The following is a 19,421-nucleotide window of genomic DNA, read 5'->3' on the forward strand; positions in this document are numbered from 1 at the left end:
CTGTGGCTGGGTTGCTGAGCGTGTCCGCTCATGACTGCCAGCGGGAAATCTGCCGCTATTAGTGGACACACAAAGCTACCCAGCCACAGCAGGGAGCTCATTATTGTGACTGTTGGCGGGCATCAGCAGCATGTAATATGCTGCGGATGTGTGCCGTGTGATCCTACACATTATACATTTTTATTTTTTACTATATTTAATAAATGTGTTTTTATAATTTTTTTTTTTTACACTTTTTACACACTAATTTATTTTTTTTACACTTTTTTTTATACTTCTTGTTTTTATACACTTTTATTCATTTTATTTATTTTTTCACTTTTTTTTAATGCTTTGGAATACTTAGTATTCCAAAGCATTGCAGATATATGCTGCCTGCTAGTTTTACACCAGCAGGCAGCATATGAGGACGTGCCTCTGGCACGTCCTCACAGGCAATAACCGGGGCAGACCTGGGGGTCCTTGTAAAGACCCCCGGCTGCCCAGGTAAGCAGCAGCACCCTGCGATCATTGCGGGGTGCTACAGGAGAGAGACAGAGGGAGCCTCCTCCCTCTGTCAAAACTCCTTACAGCTCGCGGTCTCTTCCGACCGCGGCTGTAAGGGCTAAACTGCCGGGACCGAAGTTGTCTTCGGTCCCGGCAGTGCGGCAGGTCCCCGCCCGCTGGGGATTACACACAGCACCCCGCGATCGCGCTGCGGGGTGCTGCAGGGGGGACAGAGGGAGCTCCCTCTGTCATAACACTTACAGCCCGCGGTCACTTCCGACCGCGGTTGTAAGGGTTAAACTGCCAGGACCGAAGTTTACTTCGGTCCCGGCAGTGCGGCAGGGTCCCGGCTGTGTGTTACAGCCGAGTCCCTGCTGCGATCTCGTGGGTGCACTGGGCAGCACCCACGAGAGGCATGGAAGAGTATACACGTCCTGGTGCGGGAACGTGCATCCGCCCTGGACGTGTATACACGTCCATGGTCGTTAAGGGGTTAACAACTGACCCATTTGCTATGTATTTTAATGTATTTTAATAACAAGCAGATTAAAATTGGCACTGTAAGATCCAAAAATGTTTTATATGATGTTACTGATAAAAACTAAAGACCTTTTATTATATGGTTGTATAAAATGTTTTTGAATATTTAAAAAAGAAAACAGTTCCTGAAAATCCCACCACTAGGGGTCCCCATACCTACTGGTACACAAACCAGTCCTGCAGCAGCATCAGCCTTGTCCATGAATCATGGACAAGAAATGACTCATGGACATGGCTGCATAAGCAAGTGCACCAATCACCTCCCATTACCACAAGGAGGGACATGCCTCCTTACCCTGAGAGGGTTTCTGTGAGCACTGTGAGCTAATGAAAGAGGCATAAAAATTAGATGTACATGGTCAGGATTGCATACTGGTAACAGATTTTTTTTTTATTATGGGATCTGACAGGTACCCTTTAAATATTCACTACATTGAAGATAATGCGGTAAATGACCATATTTATATAGGTTCAGTAAAGTATATCGCATGTAGGTATCATGTTAAAGCAGAACTGTCAGCAGTGTTGAGCTATCACAACTGCTTACAGGAAGGTGAATTTTCAGACGTGCAGTTTGCATTACAAAAATAAACGCTATTTCAAGCATCTGACTGCCATAAAAGAGCAGAAGGTTATTGTTAGGTGCACAGAGCACTCTTGTATTGACAGCGTCTCCAGTTTCTCCTCTCAGCTACGGAAATCCAATCAGGAGACCACCAGAGCTAGCAATCATAGCTGACAGGAGGTTCTGGGAACACACTCCGGGCACCAAACAAGAAAAGCCTGCCACCTAGGTCCTTGTGGCAGACGGGAGCTTAAACAATATTTATGTCAGTCATGTAAGCTGCATTACGCAAGACTACATGTGAGGAACCTTCTCTCTGACTCCTTTGTGGGCCTATCATCAATTTTGATAACCGAAAGTGGCGAAAGGTCAATATAAAAGGTCTATTTATCTAACAAACCAACTACTATAAAAGTCTATTTATCAAACCATCCATCATATATTAATGGTTTTTAATTAATTCTGAATAATTAGAGTTGACAAGGAAATCATACATGCATATTAAGGAATTTCACCAACTCAATCCTAAGGCGAGGATTCCAATGTTATATAAAAGACAATTTTATATAGAATAACACAATACAACATATTACTTACCTGAGCCAAGTTTCTTTTATGCAAGTAGGATATAAGGAGCCCTATAAGTTGGTTACTCTGCTCTTTGTCTTTGATAAATTTGCTTATCCTGTGGGTTAAAGGCAAAACATTGGATTCTATTTTTTACATATGTGTAAGAATGCATCCATATTGCTTAAATTACCTAAAATCTTCAGAATGCCTTTTCATTGTTTATAAATGTACTTACTTTGAAAGAATGCTTAGCTCCTTGCTGACTTGTTCACCAAATTTCTTCTTTTTAATTTTTTCTGCATTTAGCATGCTCTTACAGAGATAGTTCAGAAGCACAGGAACATGGGGTAATACCAGTTTCACACCAAAGGGTGGGCACTCTAAATAGAATAAAAGTACCCACACATTATTATAGGGAAAGCTACTATGTTCTGTGCATTGTCAATTACATAGATGACCGACTTCCTTACCATCATTGACGTCAGTGGCTTCTTGGACAACACAGTCATTGACGACCAAAGGAGAGAGACTTTCTGTTTCCTCAAAGTCTGGGCTGTTGAGCAGATTACTAGTTAAATCTATGATTACACCCGCAGTTGTGTCAGATAAATTCTTAGTAGATAGCAGAGCATATGCATTCTGTAGTACATCAAACTCCGGCTGTCCAGGCTTTTGCTTAGCAAGTAAAGGAAAAAACCTATAGAGTAAAATAAAGAAAAAAATCAATAGGTTTCTTATTTGTACCACTGGAAGATAAGGTTTTACTGATATAAACAATTGTTCATATTTAGTCATTAGCCTAGATTTATCAATCTGCCGGAAACCAAAACTGCCTATTGATAGGTAACCAATATAAAAGTCAATCAAAACATTAAATTTTCATATACTGCACCTTAAAATAGTTTTTTCTGTACCTACCACTCTGACCCTGTGACCCCACCACCATTTTGTTTTCAATTGCCATGTGTATAAAAAGCTCTCTGTGTTACTGTACTGCACTAATCTGTCAATCTGAAGAAGGGGTATGCTAACCCCTAAACGCGTTGTTGTTATCTACCAGTAAAGTTTGAACCTTTATTCACTCCCATGATTTGGTTGTGACATCCTTCGGACCCCCGAGCACCTGGCTAAAGGTCATATTTTTCCTGCTGTACCAGTTCCATTTCAGGATTTCCTTTGGACCTATCCTGTGACCAGAGGGCCTGCACGGACTCCTACATCACTACCTCAATTGAGGCTACATGCGTATTTAATATACGCTCCAGGTGAGCGGCCATCCATTAGACCCCTGACCTGTCCCCACTTTCTGTGGGGTGCTACTTGCCACCTAGGGTAATGCACTAGGCGCCTTCCTGGGCCCTCTCTCTTTTTTCTTTATTCACAGGAAACCAAAACGGTCTGGTTTCGCACATAACAAATCACAGTTTTCCTTTTGCTGGTAAAATATTCTTCCTAATAGAATAGTGATAACTATATAATAAAGTATAAAACTAATAACATAGACAAATACAGCATACATAAAAGAGACAACTTAATCACTATAAAGGGAAAAAGTTGATTTTTTTATGCTTACCGTAAAATCTCTTTCTCAGAGGATCCATTGGGGGACACAGAGACTGTGGGTATATCTTGCTGACACTAGCCATATAAAAAGAAGTCGGCCCCCTCCTGGCAGGATATACCAAGCCCACTGACTGACCGAACACAACCCCTCGGACAGAAAAACTGAACCATAGTAACCAAAACAAAGGGGTGGGTACTGTGTCCCCCAATGGTTCCTCCGAGAAAGATTTTACGGTAATAAAAAAAAAATCTTCTTTTCTCGGTTGGCTCCATTGGGGGGACACAGAGCATGGGACGTACCAGAGCAGTCCCTGGGGTAGGAAAAGTACCCAAAACAGAATCAGGCAGAGGACTGAGCCACTAACGCCTACAACACCTCGTGACCCAAACCGGCGTCAGCAGACGCAAAAGTGTGCTCCTGGTAGAATCTTGAATCTAGTGGTTGCCTTGCACACTTGCAAGGCCGAAGCCCTATTGCGTAGCGCCCAAGAAGCCCCAACAGAACGCATAGAATACGCAGTCACCCGAAAGGGTGGGACCTTCCATTTAAGACTATATGATTCGGAGAAGGCGGAATGGATCCACCGCAAAATGGTCGCCTTGGAAGCGGGAAGACCCTGCGACGACCCTCCGGATTCACAAAGAAAGTCACCCTGACGGAAAGAGGAGGTGACTGAAAGATAAAACCGGACAGCGTGAACCACATCCAGACAATGGAGAGAACGCTCCTTGGAGTTGGATGGAGCGGGACAGAAGGAAGGAATAAAGATTTCCTCATTCACGTGAAAAGAGACCACCTTGGTGAAGAAAGAGGGAGGCGGATGAAAAACAACCTTGTCCTAGAGAAGGAATAAGTAGGGACCCGCCAGCTCAGAGACTCTCCTAATGGAGGTAATGGCGATGAGGAAGGTGACCTTCCAGGAAAGAATACGAAGGGAAGTGTCCCAAAGAGGTTCAAATGGAGCTTCCCTCAGAGTACCGAGCACCAGGTTGAGATCCCAAGGAGGGGTGGGAGACAAGTACGGCGGAGCCGCATGGGCCCCTCCCTGCAGGAAGGTGTGGACGAGAGGGTTGGAAGCCAACGGCCATTAAAAGAGAATAGAAATAGCCAAAACGTCACCTATAAGGGAGCTAAGCGCTAAACACTGATCCAGGCCAGATTGCAAGGAGGCGTGGAAAAGAAAAGATAACCGGAGAGAAGGACTGAGTCTCCCAATACCATTGCTCGCCAAGGGCGGTGGTAAATCCTAGCTGAGGAAGGCTTACGAGCCCGCAGCATGGTGTGATTCACCACGGAAGAAAACCCCCGTGCCCTCAGAACCGCAGTTTCAACCGCCACGCCGTCAAATGCCACAACAGTAAATTGGGGTGGCAGAGAGGACCCTGGGAGAGCAGATCAGGGCGAACCGGAAGACGCAGAGGTACATCCCCGACCAGCCGATTACGTTGGTGCACCACGCGCATCTGGCCCAGTCTGGGGCCACCAGAATGGCGGGAACACCCTCCGCCTTGAGTTTCCTCAGAACCATGGACAGGAGAGGCAGAGGGGGGAAAGAGGCGCGTCCACTGCCAGAGGGTCACACAACTTTGCTACAAAGCAGGGAAGCTGTCTGTTGTGGTGAGACGCGAAGAGATCCATGTCCCGGGTGCCCCAAAGAGTGCAGATCTGCGCAAACGCCTCCGGATGGAGAAATCACTCCCCCGGAACCGTGGAGGAACAGCTGAGAAAGTCCGCTTCCCAATTCTCCATGCCCAGGATGCGTATTGCGGCAAGAGCAGGCACTCTAGTCTCGGCTCAGAGCAGAATCTTGGAGACCTACTCCATCGCTGAGCGGCTGCGCGTGCCACCCTGGCGATTGATGTAAGCCACCGCAGTGAAGTTGTCCGATTGGACTTGAACGGGACGACCCTGTAGGAGGATCTCTCAATGGAGGAGGCAAAGATAAATTACACGGATCTCCAGAAGATTTATGGGGAGGAAAGACTCTGTAAAGGACCAGCGACCCTGGACAGTCAGGTCCCAAAACACACCTCCCAAACCCAGGAGACTTGCATCGGTCATGACGACCTGCCAGTGGAGGGGAAGAAACGACCGCCCCTGGAGCAGGAGGGGAGAGTGGAGCCACCACAGAAGAGACTGCCGAACGGAGGGGGGCAAAGAATCTGGCGATCCAGAGTGGATGGCAACTTGTCCCACCGGGCCATGATGACTAGCTGGAGAGGGCAACAGCGGAACTGGGTGAAAGGAACTGCCTCAATGGCCGCCACCATCCGGTCCAGCAGAACCATGCAGAAGCGAATCGGAACAGGAGAGGGGCACCATAGTTGACTGACACCCTCCGACAGGGAGCACCGCTTGTCCTGCGGAAGATGAACACAGGTAGCCGCTGTGTCGAAAAAGAGACCCAGAAAGACAAGGGACTGAGTGGAAGAAAGGTGTGACTTTTCCCGGTTGATCACCCAATCGAAGGCGGACATAGTCTGCACAGTGAAATGAATGTTTTGGTACTGGGACGGAGCTTTGATCAAAAGATCATCCAGGTAAGGGAGGATCGAGATCCCCAGAGCCCCAAGAATGGCAATCACTGCCAATATGACTTTGATGAAAACCCTGGGAGCCGTGGCCAGGCTAAAGAGAAGAGCCACGAACTGGAAGTGACCCACCGGAACAGCAAAGCGGAGGAATCGCTGATGGGCGGGAAAAATATTAATGTGCAGATAGGCGTCCGGGATATCTACTGAGGAAAGAAACTCCCCTTGATCCATGGACGCGACCACCGAGCTGAGGGACTCCATGCAAAAGTGGCGTAGCTGGAAGTGGTGGTTGAGCAACTTGAGGTCCAGAATGGGGCGAGCAGAGCCCCCTTTCTTGGGGACTGCAAACAGATTTGAGTAGAACCCCAAAAAACGCTCCCCTGGAGGAACTGGAGCAATCACCCCCTGAGCAAGGAAGGTATGCAAAGTGACCTGAAAGGCAGCCGCCAAAGAAGGGGAATGAGGGAATGGGATCAGAAGAACCGGTCCCGGGGAAAAGAAGCAAACTCTATCCGGTAACCATCGGATATGACGTCCCAATCCCAGGAGTCCTGAACCTGCGCTAGCCAAATGCTCCAGAAAAGAGACAGGCGTCATCCCACCAAAGAAGAGGATACGGATGGGGGCATCCCTTCAGGAAGAGGAAGGCTTACGGTTACCGGACTTGGCTGAGAAACAGCCAGCACGATTGTCTTGCTTCCAGGAAGGATGTGCTTTGAAGGAAGGGGCTTTGCGTGCTTGGGAGGGTGCCTGCTTTGGAGGACGACCCGATGCAAAGGGCCGAAAGGAAGCAGTCTTCTGACAGGAGTGGGAATGGCAGGGTTTGTTCTGCTGCAGCAGAGAGCTTTTAACTCCAGTAGCTTTGGATATGATCTCATCTAGCAGATCGGTCCCACAGGCTATGTTCATATGGTGGAGCTTCTGAGCGGAATTGCGCAGGAATATTTTGCTCGGAAATTCAACTGCAGCAAAGTTCCATTGATTTCAATGGGATGCTGCTGCATTGTGGACATGGTAGAGTTTCTGCTGTGGAATTCCCAATTCCGGAATCTGCAGAAAGAATATTCATCAATTAAAAACATTCAAATGTGCGGAATGCCTGTCCGTGTTTTCTTGCCAGACATTCCACACATTTTCAGCCGTGTGAACATGGCCACACACTGATAAGATGCTATCTGTTCTCCAACAACACATAGTATTACACCCAGGGCTCAAGTTCTGTAGGAACTCATGGGAACGGAGTTCCTGCACTTTTACCACAGCAGGAACGCAGTTCCCATTAGCAGGAGTCCTGCAGAACCAGCCCTTAACACCTTTAAAGGACGCAGAGTTTTTCTGTTTTTGCATTTTCATTTTTTCACCTTCTAAAAATCATAATTTTGCACATAAAATTCCATATGATGGCTTATTTTTTGCGCCACCAATTATACTTTGCAGTGAGTCATTTTACCAAAAAATCCACGGCGAAACGGAAAAAAATTCATTGTGCGACAAAATTGAAGAATATTATGCCATTTTGTAACTTTTGGGGGCTTCTGTTTCTACACAGTACATCTTTATTCTGTAGGTCCATACGGTTTAAAGGATACCCTACTCATATAGGTCTGATTTTGTCATACTTCTGAAAAAGTACATGCAGGAAAATTTATATGTTAAAAATTCTTATCTTCTGACCCCTATAACTTTTTTTATTTTTCTGTGTACAGGCCGGAATGAGAGATCATTTTTTGCGCCGTGATCTGAAGTTTTTAGCATTGATCAGACTTTTTGATCGATTTTTATTCATTTTTTCCTGATATAAAAAGTGACCAAAAATACGTTATTTTGGACTTTGGAATTTTTTTGCACGTACGCCATTGACCGTGCGGTTTAAATAACGATCTATTTTTTTTTATAATTCGGACATTTCCGCATGTGGCAATACCACATATGTTTATATTTATTTACATTTTTTTATGGGAAAGGGGGGCGACTTTTATTAAAGGGAAGGGGGTTAAATGACCTTTTTAACTTTTTTTTTTTGCAGTGTTATAGCTCCCATAGGGGGCTATAACATTGCACACACTGATCTTTTACACTGATCCCTGCAAAGCCATAGCTTTGCATTGATCAGTGCTATAGGTGGTCGATTGCTAAAGCCTGTATCTCAGGCTTGGAGCAATCAATCGCCGGTAGGACGCAACGGAGACAGGTGAGGGGACCTCCGCTCATGTGCTAGCTGATCGGGACATCGCGATTTTATCGCGATGGTCCCGATCGGCCCGACTGAGCTGCCGGGAAGCTTTCAGTTTCATTTTAGACACGGCGATCAACTTTGATTGCTGCGTCTAAAGGGTTAATAGTGCGCGGCACAACCATCAGTGCCGCATGCTATTAGCGCATGGTCCTGGCTATCATTAGCCTCAGGGACTGACCCGGTATGATGCAGGGTCACGGCGTGACCCCGCGTTATTTACCGGGACCGGGCGCAGGGCGTACAGGTACACCCTGCGTCCATAAGAGGTAAAAGGGGTACTTTGCCCCTAGACATCTTATCCCCTATCCAAAGGATAAAGCATAAGATGTCTGATCACGGGGGTCCCGCTGCTGGGGACCCCCCGTGATCTAGGCTGCGGCAAGCCAGACATCCGGTGCACAGAGAGAACTTCGCTCCGTGCCGGATGACTGGTGATACAGGGCAGAGGCTCGTGACTTTACAGTAATGTCCCCTCAATGCAAGTCTATGGGAGGGGGCGTGAGAGCCGTCACGCCCCTCCCATAGACTTGCATTGAGGGGCTGTGACCGTGCCATCATGAGCCTCCAGCGCTGCACGTAACGATCTAAACGAACGCCAGGAGCCGCTGGGAGAATGTGGGGGTCCCCAGCGGCGGGACGCCCAGGATCAGACATCTTATCCCCTATCCTTTGGATAGTGTATAAGATGTCTAGTACCCCTTTAAGTGGGTGAATCTTGGGTAAGTTCAAACACTTTTTTCCCCAGGACTTAAAGCCATTTCTAGGTGCAACTGTAATACCTGGAAGACTGGCTCCAAATGTGAATCAGCCTTAGAGCAAAAGAAGGATAATGCTGACTTTCCAATGCAAGCCTGCGAATCTGTAAAACAGAATAAAAGAAGTTACTGCGGACCTGAAAAGATAACATGTAAAAATACAATTATAATAAAGTAATACTTACCTGAGGCCAAATCACAGCAAAAAATACAGCATCAGTCTCCTCAGCAGAGTAGGGGTAAGTGTCAAAATCTGTGAAGAATTCTACTATGCGTTTCATTCCCAGGCGCCTCAGATTTTTAAGTATATTAATAAACCTAAGTTGTATCTAAAAGAGAAATAAATCAGATATCACAACACATTTTGCTTACGATTCAATTGCACTTATAAAAAAAAAACCTCTCTAGTTTTAGCTTAAAGTCTAATTATTGATTAAAGGGTTACTGCCCTCTTAGACATTTCCAGCATATTTACAGGATATATCATAAATGTCTGACAGACGCGGGCCCCACATCTGGGACCAGCACCTTTATCCGGAACTGGGGTTCCCCAGTCTACCTGGTGAGGAAACCTGGTGAGGCAGACAAACAAAGCCTTCATGGCGGACAAAAACTATGGTAGGTGCTCGTGCTTGTCGGCAGATAAAATGATCCTCTCTACAGCTGGTCTGTTTGGGATGTCCAGAGCCTCTGCCCTCTGTTGCTTGCCATAACGTAACCACTGCTCCAGACATCTAACAGCTTGGTCAAAATGGCATAGATGCAGGCAATTTGTTAATAAGATCATCCTTCCTCTATCAATACAACGATGGACGGCATCTGAAAGTCTATCAACAGGGCAAAATGTTTTGAGTGCATTGTAGAGGCATGTCTAGCAGTAAACGGTATCTCCCAAAAGGAAAACTACCAAACAGTAGCCTCTGAGATCTTGCTCTTACATGGCAGTGGGGGAAGCACTTTTATGCCCTCTTGTGGCAAAAAAAAAAAAAACACTGTAATTAGACCACACATGTAAATGTTTACATATCTGATACATAACTGTATGCAGAGTTTCGCAGCAATCCAATGTTTCTATCTGGGTGCATATTTTTTGTAAAAGAGGGCAGATAAATCTGGATCATGCCATTCACAATAGATGACCATAGTCTCTCCCTGCACAATAGCTTCTGCCGAGTCAATGGATTGGCTTCTGACTACTGTTTTTTACGTTTATGGGGCTTCTGTAAAACAGTTAAGACTAAAGCTCACACACTATGGCTACCCCTATAATAATGTGTAAACAATAAAAAAGAGAGTTACTGTCAGAAAATAGGTCAGAAAATAGATTACAAACAAACAACATATCAGTATCTAGCTCTAATAAGTAGATACTTTGATTCCCATCAAAATCAGCCTTGAGGTAGATTATATGACTGATATGTTTGGACTTCAATATAGGGAGCCTGAGTAGCTAAACTATAATGGAGATATAATGGCTCTGCTGTACCTCTGTAAATTAGTTATTTTTAGAGGTCACAAACACAAATGACAAAAAAAAATCCAGCATCTGGACTCTTGGGGTCAGTCAAAAACCTGCCCTAAAACAAGTAGAAATTTAACCAAATATTTTTCCTGATCTAGCTATAGAAAGTACCATAATCATTACCTAGATTGAAGCCTGTGGTATTTAACTTATTGAACTTTTAACACCTTGGAGTCTAATGAAGCGATAAATGAACTCCGCAAATGACTGCCTGTGCCTGGCATACCAGGCACATATCTGCAAGTTAGTGAATCTGAAAACCTGTTGTAAGAACAAAGTTATAAAAGTCTGAGGATGGACATTACATGCTGTTCAATGTAATGTAATGTTTATAACATTGTTGTAAAAGTTCTGTGAACAAGTAACATGTAGTTTTATGTGAAGGGATTACATGGAAAGAAAACCTTTAACACTATTTCAAAGTATATGTCTTCTTGTCTTATCAAGTAACTGAAGATGGATACCATAGAGAAATACAATTTAGGGCATGTATACTAGGGCATAACATCCCTGGTCAGGGTGGGGGTGTGGGGCAGGTCAAGTCTGGAAGTACATGAAATTGCATGTTTTCAAATACACCATTTTAGAAAAAGTACTATAAAAACTGCACAAAAAGCATTAAAGGGGTACTCCGCTGCTCAGCGTTTGTAACTAAGTGTTCTGGATGCTGGAGCCAGCAGCACATGACGTCATAGCCCCACCCCCTCATGGCGTCACGCCCCGCCCCTCCAATGCAAGTCTATGGGAGGGTGTGTGACAGCTGTCACGCCCCTCCTATAGACTTGCATTGAGAATAGACTTTGCAAACATCAGAATCTGGATTTCCATGGCAGAAACATATGCCGTGGAAATTCCTTGTGTGCACAGTTCAGCAGAATCCCATTGAAATCAAAGGGACTCTGCTGCAGCAGAATGTCTTTGTGGAATTACACACAAAAATTCCGCCATGTAAACATACTCTAACACTTATGAATGCAGGTCAGAACTAACTTGCTCACATATAGGGCCCACTCAAGATGGATAATTGCCACTTTAAGGAAAAATGAAGACTGACAAAGTGGCATCTATTAAATAAATCACTTTTTTTTTTTCGTTTACACGAAGTTACAGAGGAGAAGCACATTTCTACTCGATCTAAATGACAACATTTCTTGTGCTGCGATCCCTTAAAAGATGTCACAGGGGATACTGCAACCCAATTTTTTTTTAGTTTTTTTAAAACAAATGCCAAATTTGCTTAAATGAAAACTGTTACGTTGAACATTCGGTCTGCTATTATTTTATAGAGCAGGAGGCGGAGAGCTGAAGGTTTTGTAAGAAAAATTCTGTCAAATGTTTAGATCACACGATCACTGTGATTTATCTGTTAAAACCTGCTGAAGCATGCTTCTGGTTGGCCCCCGACCTAATAGATTATTATGGAGCTCATGAGTCCGTTCGGACAAGCTGGCTGGGGAGTGATGCTATTGCATGCTTCCGCTGGCTATAAACTCACATTAGCATCCATAGTTATGAAGAGAAAAATAATAATTATATATAGAATGTTGTGTCCGTTTATTATAACCACTCCACCTCCAGTATTGCCATATAAATGTAATTTAGGGTCTTGATACAGTTATACAGCCTATTATTCTCTATGATGCACCGTTGGATCGACGCAGAGGCAGAGGATGGGAGTACACTGTGACCATGAGATGCAAGCGCCGCCTTCTGATGCATGCGCAGCACGGAACTGGAGTACGCAACCAGCGTGGGCGGAAGTGGAGGCAAGACAGTAAATAGGTGTGTGACGCTGCAGGACGCAGCCGCACTAGGTTTGTTTGCAAACGGACGGACTTGAGAGTATATGTAGCGCTATATCATGCCAATACAAGATCGGATGATGTATGTACTATGATGATGCTAAACGGAGGTCCCTCTTTACCCTCTATGTATTATATTTGTCTGGTATATGTTTTTTATGCACTTTAGCATGTTTGACATAATGATCACATGATGTTTACATACATAACATCAGAAATTGGAGGTTGGTTTACCTAATTCCTGTGAATGTAATGCACATGTCTTTTGACCAATGGTGATGCACCTTGGTGTATTTAAGTAAGCTCTATTGTATTACTTGTTATGCATGACAAAGGCATTTGGCCGAAACGCTGCACATATACACTTTGGTGTGAAATAAACTTCAAGCCTTCTTTCAACTTCCAGATCTCGTTTATGGCGTTTATTTTGCTGTGACCATTCGCTTCTTGGGATTGTTGCTCCAGCTATGGCATATTCAGAAAGAGTCAGATGCTGACTTCCTTCACACATGGATTTATACATACATATATGTTCCTCATACATACAGTCATGGCCGTAAATGTTGGCACCCATGACCTTTTTCTAGAAAATGAAGTATTTCTCACAGAAAAGGATTGCAGTATGTTTTGCTATACACATGTTTATTCCCTTTGTGTGTATTGGAACTAAACCAAAGAACGGAGGGAAAAAAAGCTAATTGGACATAATGTCACACCAAACTCCAAAAATGGGCTGGACAAAATTATTGGCACCCTTTCAAAATTGTAGACACATAAGATTGTTTCAAGCATGTGATGCTCCTTTAAACTCACCTGGGGCAAGTAACAGGTGTGGGCAATATAAAAAATCACACCTGAAAGCAGAGAAAAGGGAGAGAAGTTCACTTAGTCTTTGCATGCATTGTGTGTGCCACACTAAGCATGGGCAACAGAAAGAGGAGAAGAGAACTGTCTGAGGACTTGAGAACCAAAATTGTAGAAAAATATCAACAATCTCAAGGTTACAAGTCCATCTCCAGAGATCTAGATTTGCCTTTGTCCACAGTGCACAACATTAACAAGAAGTTTGCAACCCATGGTAGATAATCTCCCTGGGCGTGGATGGAAGAGGAAAATTGATGAAAGGTGTCAACGCCGCAAGATAGTCCGGATGGTGGATAAGCAGCCCCAAACAAATTCCAAAAAGATATTCAAACTGTTCTGCAGGCTCAGGAAGCATCAGTGTCAGCGCAAACTATCGGTTGACATTTAAATGAAATTAAACGCTATGGCAGGAGACCCGGAGGACCCCACTGCTAACACAGACATAAAAAAGCAAGACTACATTTTGCCATAACGAACTTTAGTAAGCCGAAATCCTTCTGGGTAAACGTCTTGTGGACAGATGAGACCAAGATAGAGCTTTTTGTTAAAGCACATCATTCTACTGTTTACCTAAAACAGAATGAGGCCTACAAAGAAAAGAACACAGTACCTACAGTGAAATATGGGGAGGTTCAATGGTGTTTTGGGGTTGCTCTGCTGCCTCTGCCACTGGGTGCCTTGAATGTGTGCAAGGCATCATGAAATCTGAGGATTACCAATGGATTTTGGGTCGCACTGTACAGCCCAGTGTCTGAAAGCTGGGTTTGCGTCCGAGATCTTGGGTCTTCCAGCAGGACAATGACCCCAAACATACATAAAAAAGCACCCAGAAATGGATGGCAACAAAGTGCTGGAGAGTTCTGAAGTGGCCAGCAATGAGTCCAGATCTAAATCCGATTGAACACCTGTGGAGAGATCTTAAAATTGCTGTTGGGAAAAGGCTGCCCTTCCAATAAGAGACCTGGAGCAGTTTGCAAAGGAAGAGTGTTCCAACATTCTGGAGAGGTGTAAGAAGCTTATTGATGGTTATAGGAAGCAACTGATTTCAGTTATTTTTTCCAAAGGGTGTGCAACAAAACATTAAGTTAAAGGGTAGCTCCCACCATCCTATATTTTTTTTTTCTGTCCCGGCATATTGAACATCTATCCCTAACCCCCTCCCTGCTTTTAATTTTTTTATTTACTATATTAAAAATAACTTTTTGTCTGCCTGGTAGTGTGCTCACTACCAGGCAGACTTCCTCAGCAGGCACCACGTCACTGATGCCTGCTGGGGCCGACTTCCGCCCTTAGTTCATGTACACAGGGTGCCTCCAGCTGTTTCACCACTACAACTCCCAGCTTGCCCTGACATCTAATTTTATCCAGACCATTTTTGGAGTTTGGTGTGACATTATGTCCAATTAGCTTTTTTTCTTCCCTTTTTTGTTTAGTTCCAATATACACAAAGGGAATAAACATGTGTATTGCAAAACATGTGTTACTGCAATCCTTTTCTGTGATAAATACTTCATTTTCTAGAAAAATTTCAGGGGTGCCAACATTTACAGCCCTAACTGTATGTGTTCCTCCTGCTCTATAACATTACACATCCCAGTGATTACTCAATCTGAAGACTTCTCTTTACATTATAGAAGGTAAGACTGATTTATTTAGCAATCTTGCATTCCTAATTTTGAATACTCCTATGCATGACTAATTTAAAGTGAAATTGTCATGAACTATGGGTGCTATAACCTGCACACAGCCTTTGTACTGTTAGCAGATGGTGTGTACAGCATTGTTTTTACCTAATATTTGCAGGCTTCCATCACCCAAAAAAATGCTTTTGATCACAGCCACACACAGTCTGATAGGCGTGGCGCGAGGTACACTATATGCCCGCCACCACCACACCCACCCCCTGTACATCAGCGCTGGGACTGCTGTGTGATTGACAGGAAAGTTCCCGATACTAGAGGCATAGAGGAAGCGCGCTCTCTCCCTCTACAACTGCGCAGGCGCACTGAGGAGGCAGACGGCAGCGGGAGCGAGCACTCTCTGAATAACACGTGGCGGCGCACATGTTAGATGAGCTGAAGGGCGCATGCGCTGGGACCTGTGGGTCAATCACACAGCGGTTCCAGCGCTGATGTACAGGGGTGGGCGTGGTGGTGGGTCATCGCGTACCTCGTGCCACGCCTATCCGACTGTGTGGCTGTGATCAAAAGCATTTTTTTGGGGTGATGAAAGCCCGCAAAAATAAGGTAAAAACAACACTGTACACACCATCTGCACACAGTACAAAGACTGTGTGCAGGTTATAGCACCCAGAGTTCAGGACCCAAATTATAAAGGCAATACATTTTAGAAAACTTACCTTATCCTTCTGTTCAAGAATGTGAGACACAGTGGCTGTCATGCAAAGTAAAATCTGAAGCATCCCAGGTAAGTATGGGCTGATCAGGTGCCCTAAATTTTTTAGAACTGATTCCAAACTATTGAATAAGCTGTGTTGTCGTCCAAGAGGTATAACCTTAGCGAGATCTATCTGTTCTACAGATTGCTGCACCAGAGCTAGACAATTACCTGTAAAGTAAAAATAAATTCAGCATAAGCAAGGAAAAGCAAACTGATAGGAGATTGTTATACACTAGCTTGGTAAAAAACCACTTTAATTTTAAGACAACGTGTATAAATGTAACAACTATAAGATAGAATCAGGGGTCCTCTCAGTTACAGTGGGACAAAAAAGTATTTAGTCAGCCACCAATTGTGCAAGTTCTCCCACTTAAAAAGACGAGAGAGGCCTGTTACACAGATCAGTCGTCCTGGTCCCTTTGCTGAAAAACAGCTCCAAAGCACAATGTTTCCACTCCCCATGTTTCACAGTAGGTATGGTGTTCTGTAGATGCAATTCAGCATTCTTTCACATCCACACACAACGAAAGTTCTACTTTGGTTTCATCTGACCATATGACATTCTCCCAATTCTCTTCTGGATCACCCAAATGATTTCTAGCAAACTTCAGACGGGTCCGGACATGTACTGGCTTAAGTAGGGGGACACGTCTGGCACTGCATGATTTGAGTCCCTGGTGGAGCAGTGTGTTACTGATAGTAGCCTTTTTTTGGTCCAAGCAGGTCATTCACTAGGTCCCCCGTATGGTTCTGGAATTTTTGCTCACCGTTCTTGTGATCATTTTGACACCACAAGGATAGATCTTACGTGGAGCCACAGATTGAGGGAGATTATCAGTGGTCTTGTATGTCTTCCATTTTATAATTGCTCCCACAGTTTATTTCTTCACCCCAAGCTGCTTGCTTATTGCAGATTCAGTCTTTTCAGCCTGTTGTAGGTCTACAATTTTGTTTCTGGTGTCCTTCGACAGCTCTTTTGGTCTTGGCCATAGTGAAGTTTGGAGTGTGACTGTTTGAGGTTGTGGACATGTGTCTCTTTATACAGATAAGTTCAAACAGGTGCCATTAATACAGGTAATGAGTGGAGAACAGAGGAGACTCTTGAAGAAGTTACAGGTCTGTGAGAGCCAAAAATCTTACTTATTTTCCACCATAAATTGCAAATAAATTCTTTAAAAATCAGACAATGTGATTTTATGGATTTTTTCCTCTCATTATGTCTGTAATAGTTGAAGTATACCTATGATGAAAATTACAGGCCTCTCATCTTTTTAAGTGGGAGAACTTGCACAATTGTAGGCTGCCTAAATACTTTTTTCCCCACTGTATCTGTCTGTGGCATGCTTTTTCTGCTAACCTTTTCTGTCACATCCTAGTACAGAAATACCCTAGAAGTACGTTATTAGCATACCCCATTTTAATATATAAATAGAAACATAGAAAAGCTATCATAAACAGGGAATTAATAAAATATACTCTATAAAAAACTGGTGTGTGTTGGTGTCTTAACCCCTTAAGGACCGGAGCGTTTTTTGCAATTCTGACCACTGTCACTTTAAACATTAATAACTCTGGAATGCTTTTAGTTATCATTCTGATTCCGAGATTGTTTTTTCGTGACATATTCTACTTGAACTTAGTGGTAAAATTTTATGGTAACTTGCATCCTTTCTTGGTGAAAAATCCCAAAATTTGATGAAAAAAATGAAAATGTTGCATTTTTCTAACTTTGAAGCTCTCTGCTTGTAAGGAAAATGGATATTCAAAATATATTTTTTTTGGGTTCACATATACAATATGTCTACTTTATGGTTGCATCATAAAATTTATGAGTTTTTACTTTTGGAAGACACCAGAGGGCTTCAAAGTTCAGTAGCAATTTTGAAATTTTTCACAAAATTTTCAAACTCACTATTTTTCAGGGACCAGTTCAGTTTTGAAGAGAATTTGAAGGGTCTTCATATTAGAAATACCCCATAAAAGACCCCATTATAAAACCTACACCCCCTAAAGTATTCAAAAAAACATTCAGTAAGTGTATTAACCCTTTAGGTGTTTCACAGGAATAGCAGCAAAGTGAAGGAGAAAATTCAAAATCTTCATTTTTTACACTCGCATGTTCTTGTAGACCCAATTTTTGAATTTTTGTAAGGGATAAAAAGGAGAAAATTTTTACTTGTATTTGAAACCCAATTTTTCTCGAGTAAGCACATACCTCATATGTCTATGTTAATTGTTCGGCGGGCGCAGTAGAGGGCTCAGAAGGGAAGGAGCGACAAATGGTTTTTGGGGGGCATGCCGCATTTAGGAAGCCCCTATGGTGCCAGGACAGCAAAAAAAAAACACATGGCATACCATTTTGGAAACTAGACCCCTCAGGGAACGTAACAAGGGGTAAAGTGAACCTTAATACCCTACAGGTGATTCACGACTTTTGCATATGTAAAAAAAATATATATTTTTTTTACCTAAAATGCTTGGTTTCCCAAAAATTTAACATTTTTAAAAAGGGTAATAGCGGAAAATACCCCCCAAAATTTGAAGCCCAATTTCTCCCGATTCAGAAAACACCCCATATGGGGGTGAAAAGTGCTCTGCTGGCGCACTACAGGTCTCAGAAGAGAAGGAGTAACATTTGGCTTTTTGAAAGCAAATTTTGCTCTGGGGGCATGCCGCATTTAGGAAGCCCCTATGGTGCCAGAACAGCAAAAAAAAAACACATGGCATACCATTTTGGAAACTAGACCCCTCGGGGAACGTAACAAGGGGTAATGTGAACCTTAATACCCTACAGGTGTTTCACGACTTTTGCATATGTAAAAAAATATATATTTTTTTTACCTAAAATGCTTGGTTTCCCAAAATTTTTACAATTTTAAAAAGGGTAATAGCAGAAAATACCCCCCAAAATTTGAAGCCCAATTTCTCCCGATTCAGAAAACACCCCATATGGGTGTGAAAAGTGCTCTGCTGGCGCACTACAGGTCTCAGAAGAGAAGGAGTCACATTTGGCTTTTTGAAAGCGAATTTTGCTCTGGGGGCATGCCGCATTTAGGAAGCCCCTATGGTGCCAGAACAGCAAAAAAAAAAACACATGGCATACCATTTTGGAAACTAGACCCCTCGGGGAACGTAACAAGGGGTAATTTGAACCTTAATACCCTACAGGTGTTTCACGACTTTTGCATATGTAAAAAAATATATATTTTTTTTACCTAAAATGCTTGTTTTCCCAAAAATTTTACATTTTTTAAAAGGGTAATAGCAGAAAATACCCCCCAAAATTTTAAGCCCAATTTCTCCCGAGTACGGCGATACCCCATATGTGGCCCTAAACTGTTGCCTTGAAATACGACAGGGCTCCAAAGTGAGAGCGCCATGCGCATTTGAGGCCTAAATTAGGGACTTGCATAGGGGTGGACATAGGGGTATTCTACGCCAGTGATTCCCAAACAGGGTGCCTCCAGCTGTTGCAAAACTTCCAGCATGCCTGGACAGTCAACGGCTATCTGGCAATACTGGGAGTAGTTGTTTTGCAACTGGCAATACTGGGAGTAGTTGTTTTGCAACAGCTGGAGGCTCC

General features: G+C 43.5%; 1 protein-coding gene across 2 annotated transcripts in view; it reads right to left on the reverse strand.

Annotated features, from left to right (window-relative positions):
- Positions 1–19,421, reverse strand: part of UTP20 (UTP20 small subunit processome component) — a 145,753-nt gene that overhangs the window by 66,489 nt on the left and 59,843 nt on the right. For both annotated transcript variants that reach the window (XM_056574591.1, XM_056574592.1), the window contains 6 exons: positions 15,798–16,006; positions 9,436–9,579; positions 9,275–9,354; positions 2,632–2,858; positions 2,397–2,541; positions 2,189–2,276 (listed from right to left, as the gene is read on the reverse strand). In XM_056574591.1, coding sequence (XP_056430566.1) covers positions 2,189–2,276; positions 2,397–2,541; positions 2,632–2,858; positions 9,275–9,354; positions 9,436–9,579; positions 15,798–16,006 — 893 coding nt within the window. The remainder of the gene's footprint in view (positions 1–2,188; positions 2,277–2,396; positions 2,542–2,631; positions 2,859–9,274; positions 9,355–9,435; positions 9,580–15,797; positions 16,007–19,421) is intronic.

This window comes from Hyla sarda, chromosome 4, assembly GCF_029499605.1.
Source record: "Hyla sarda isolate aHylSar1 chromosome 4, aHylSar1.hap1, whole genome shotgun sequence".
Taxonomy (NCBI): domain Eukaryota; kingdom Metazoa; phylum Chordata; class Amphibia; order Anura; family Hylidae; genus Hyla; species Hyla sarda.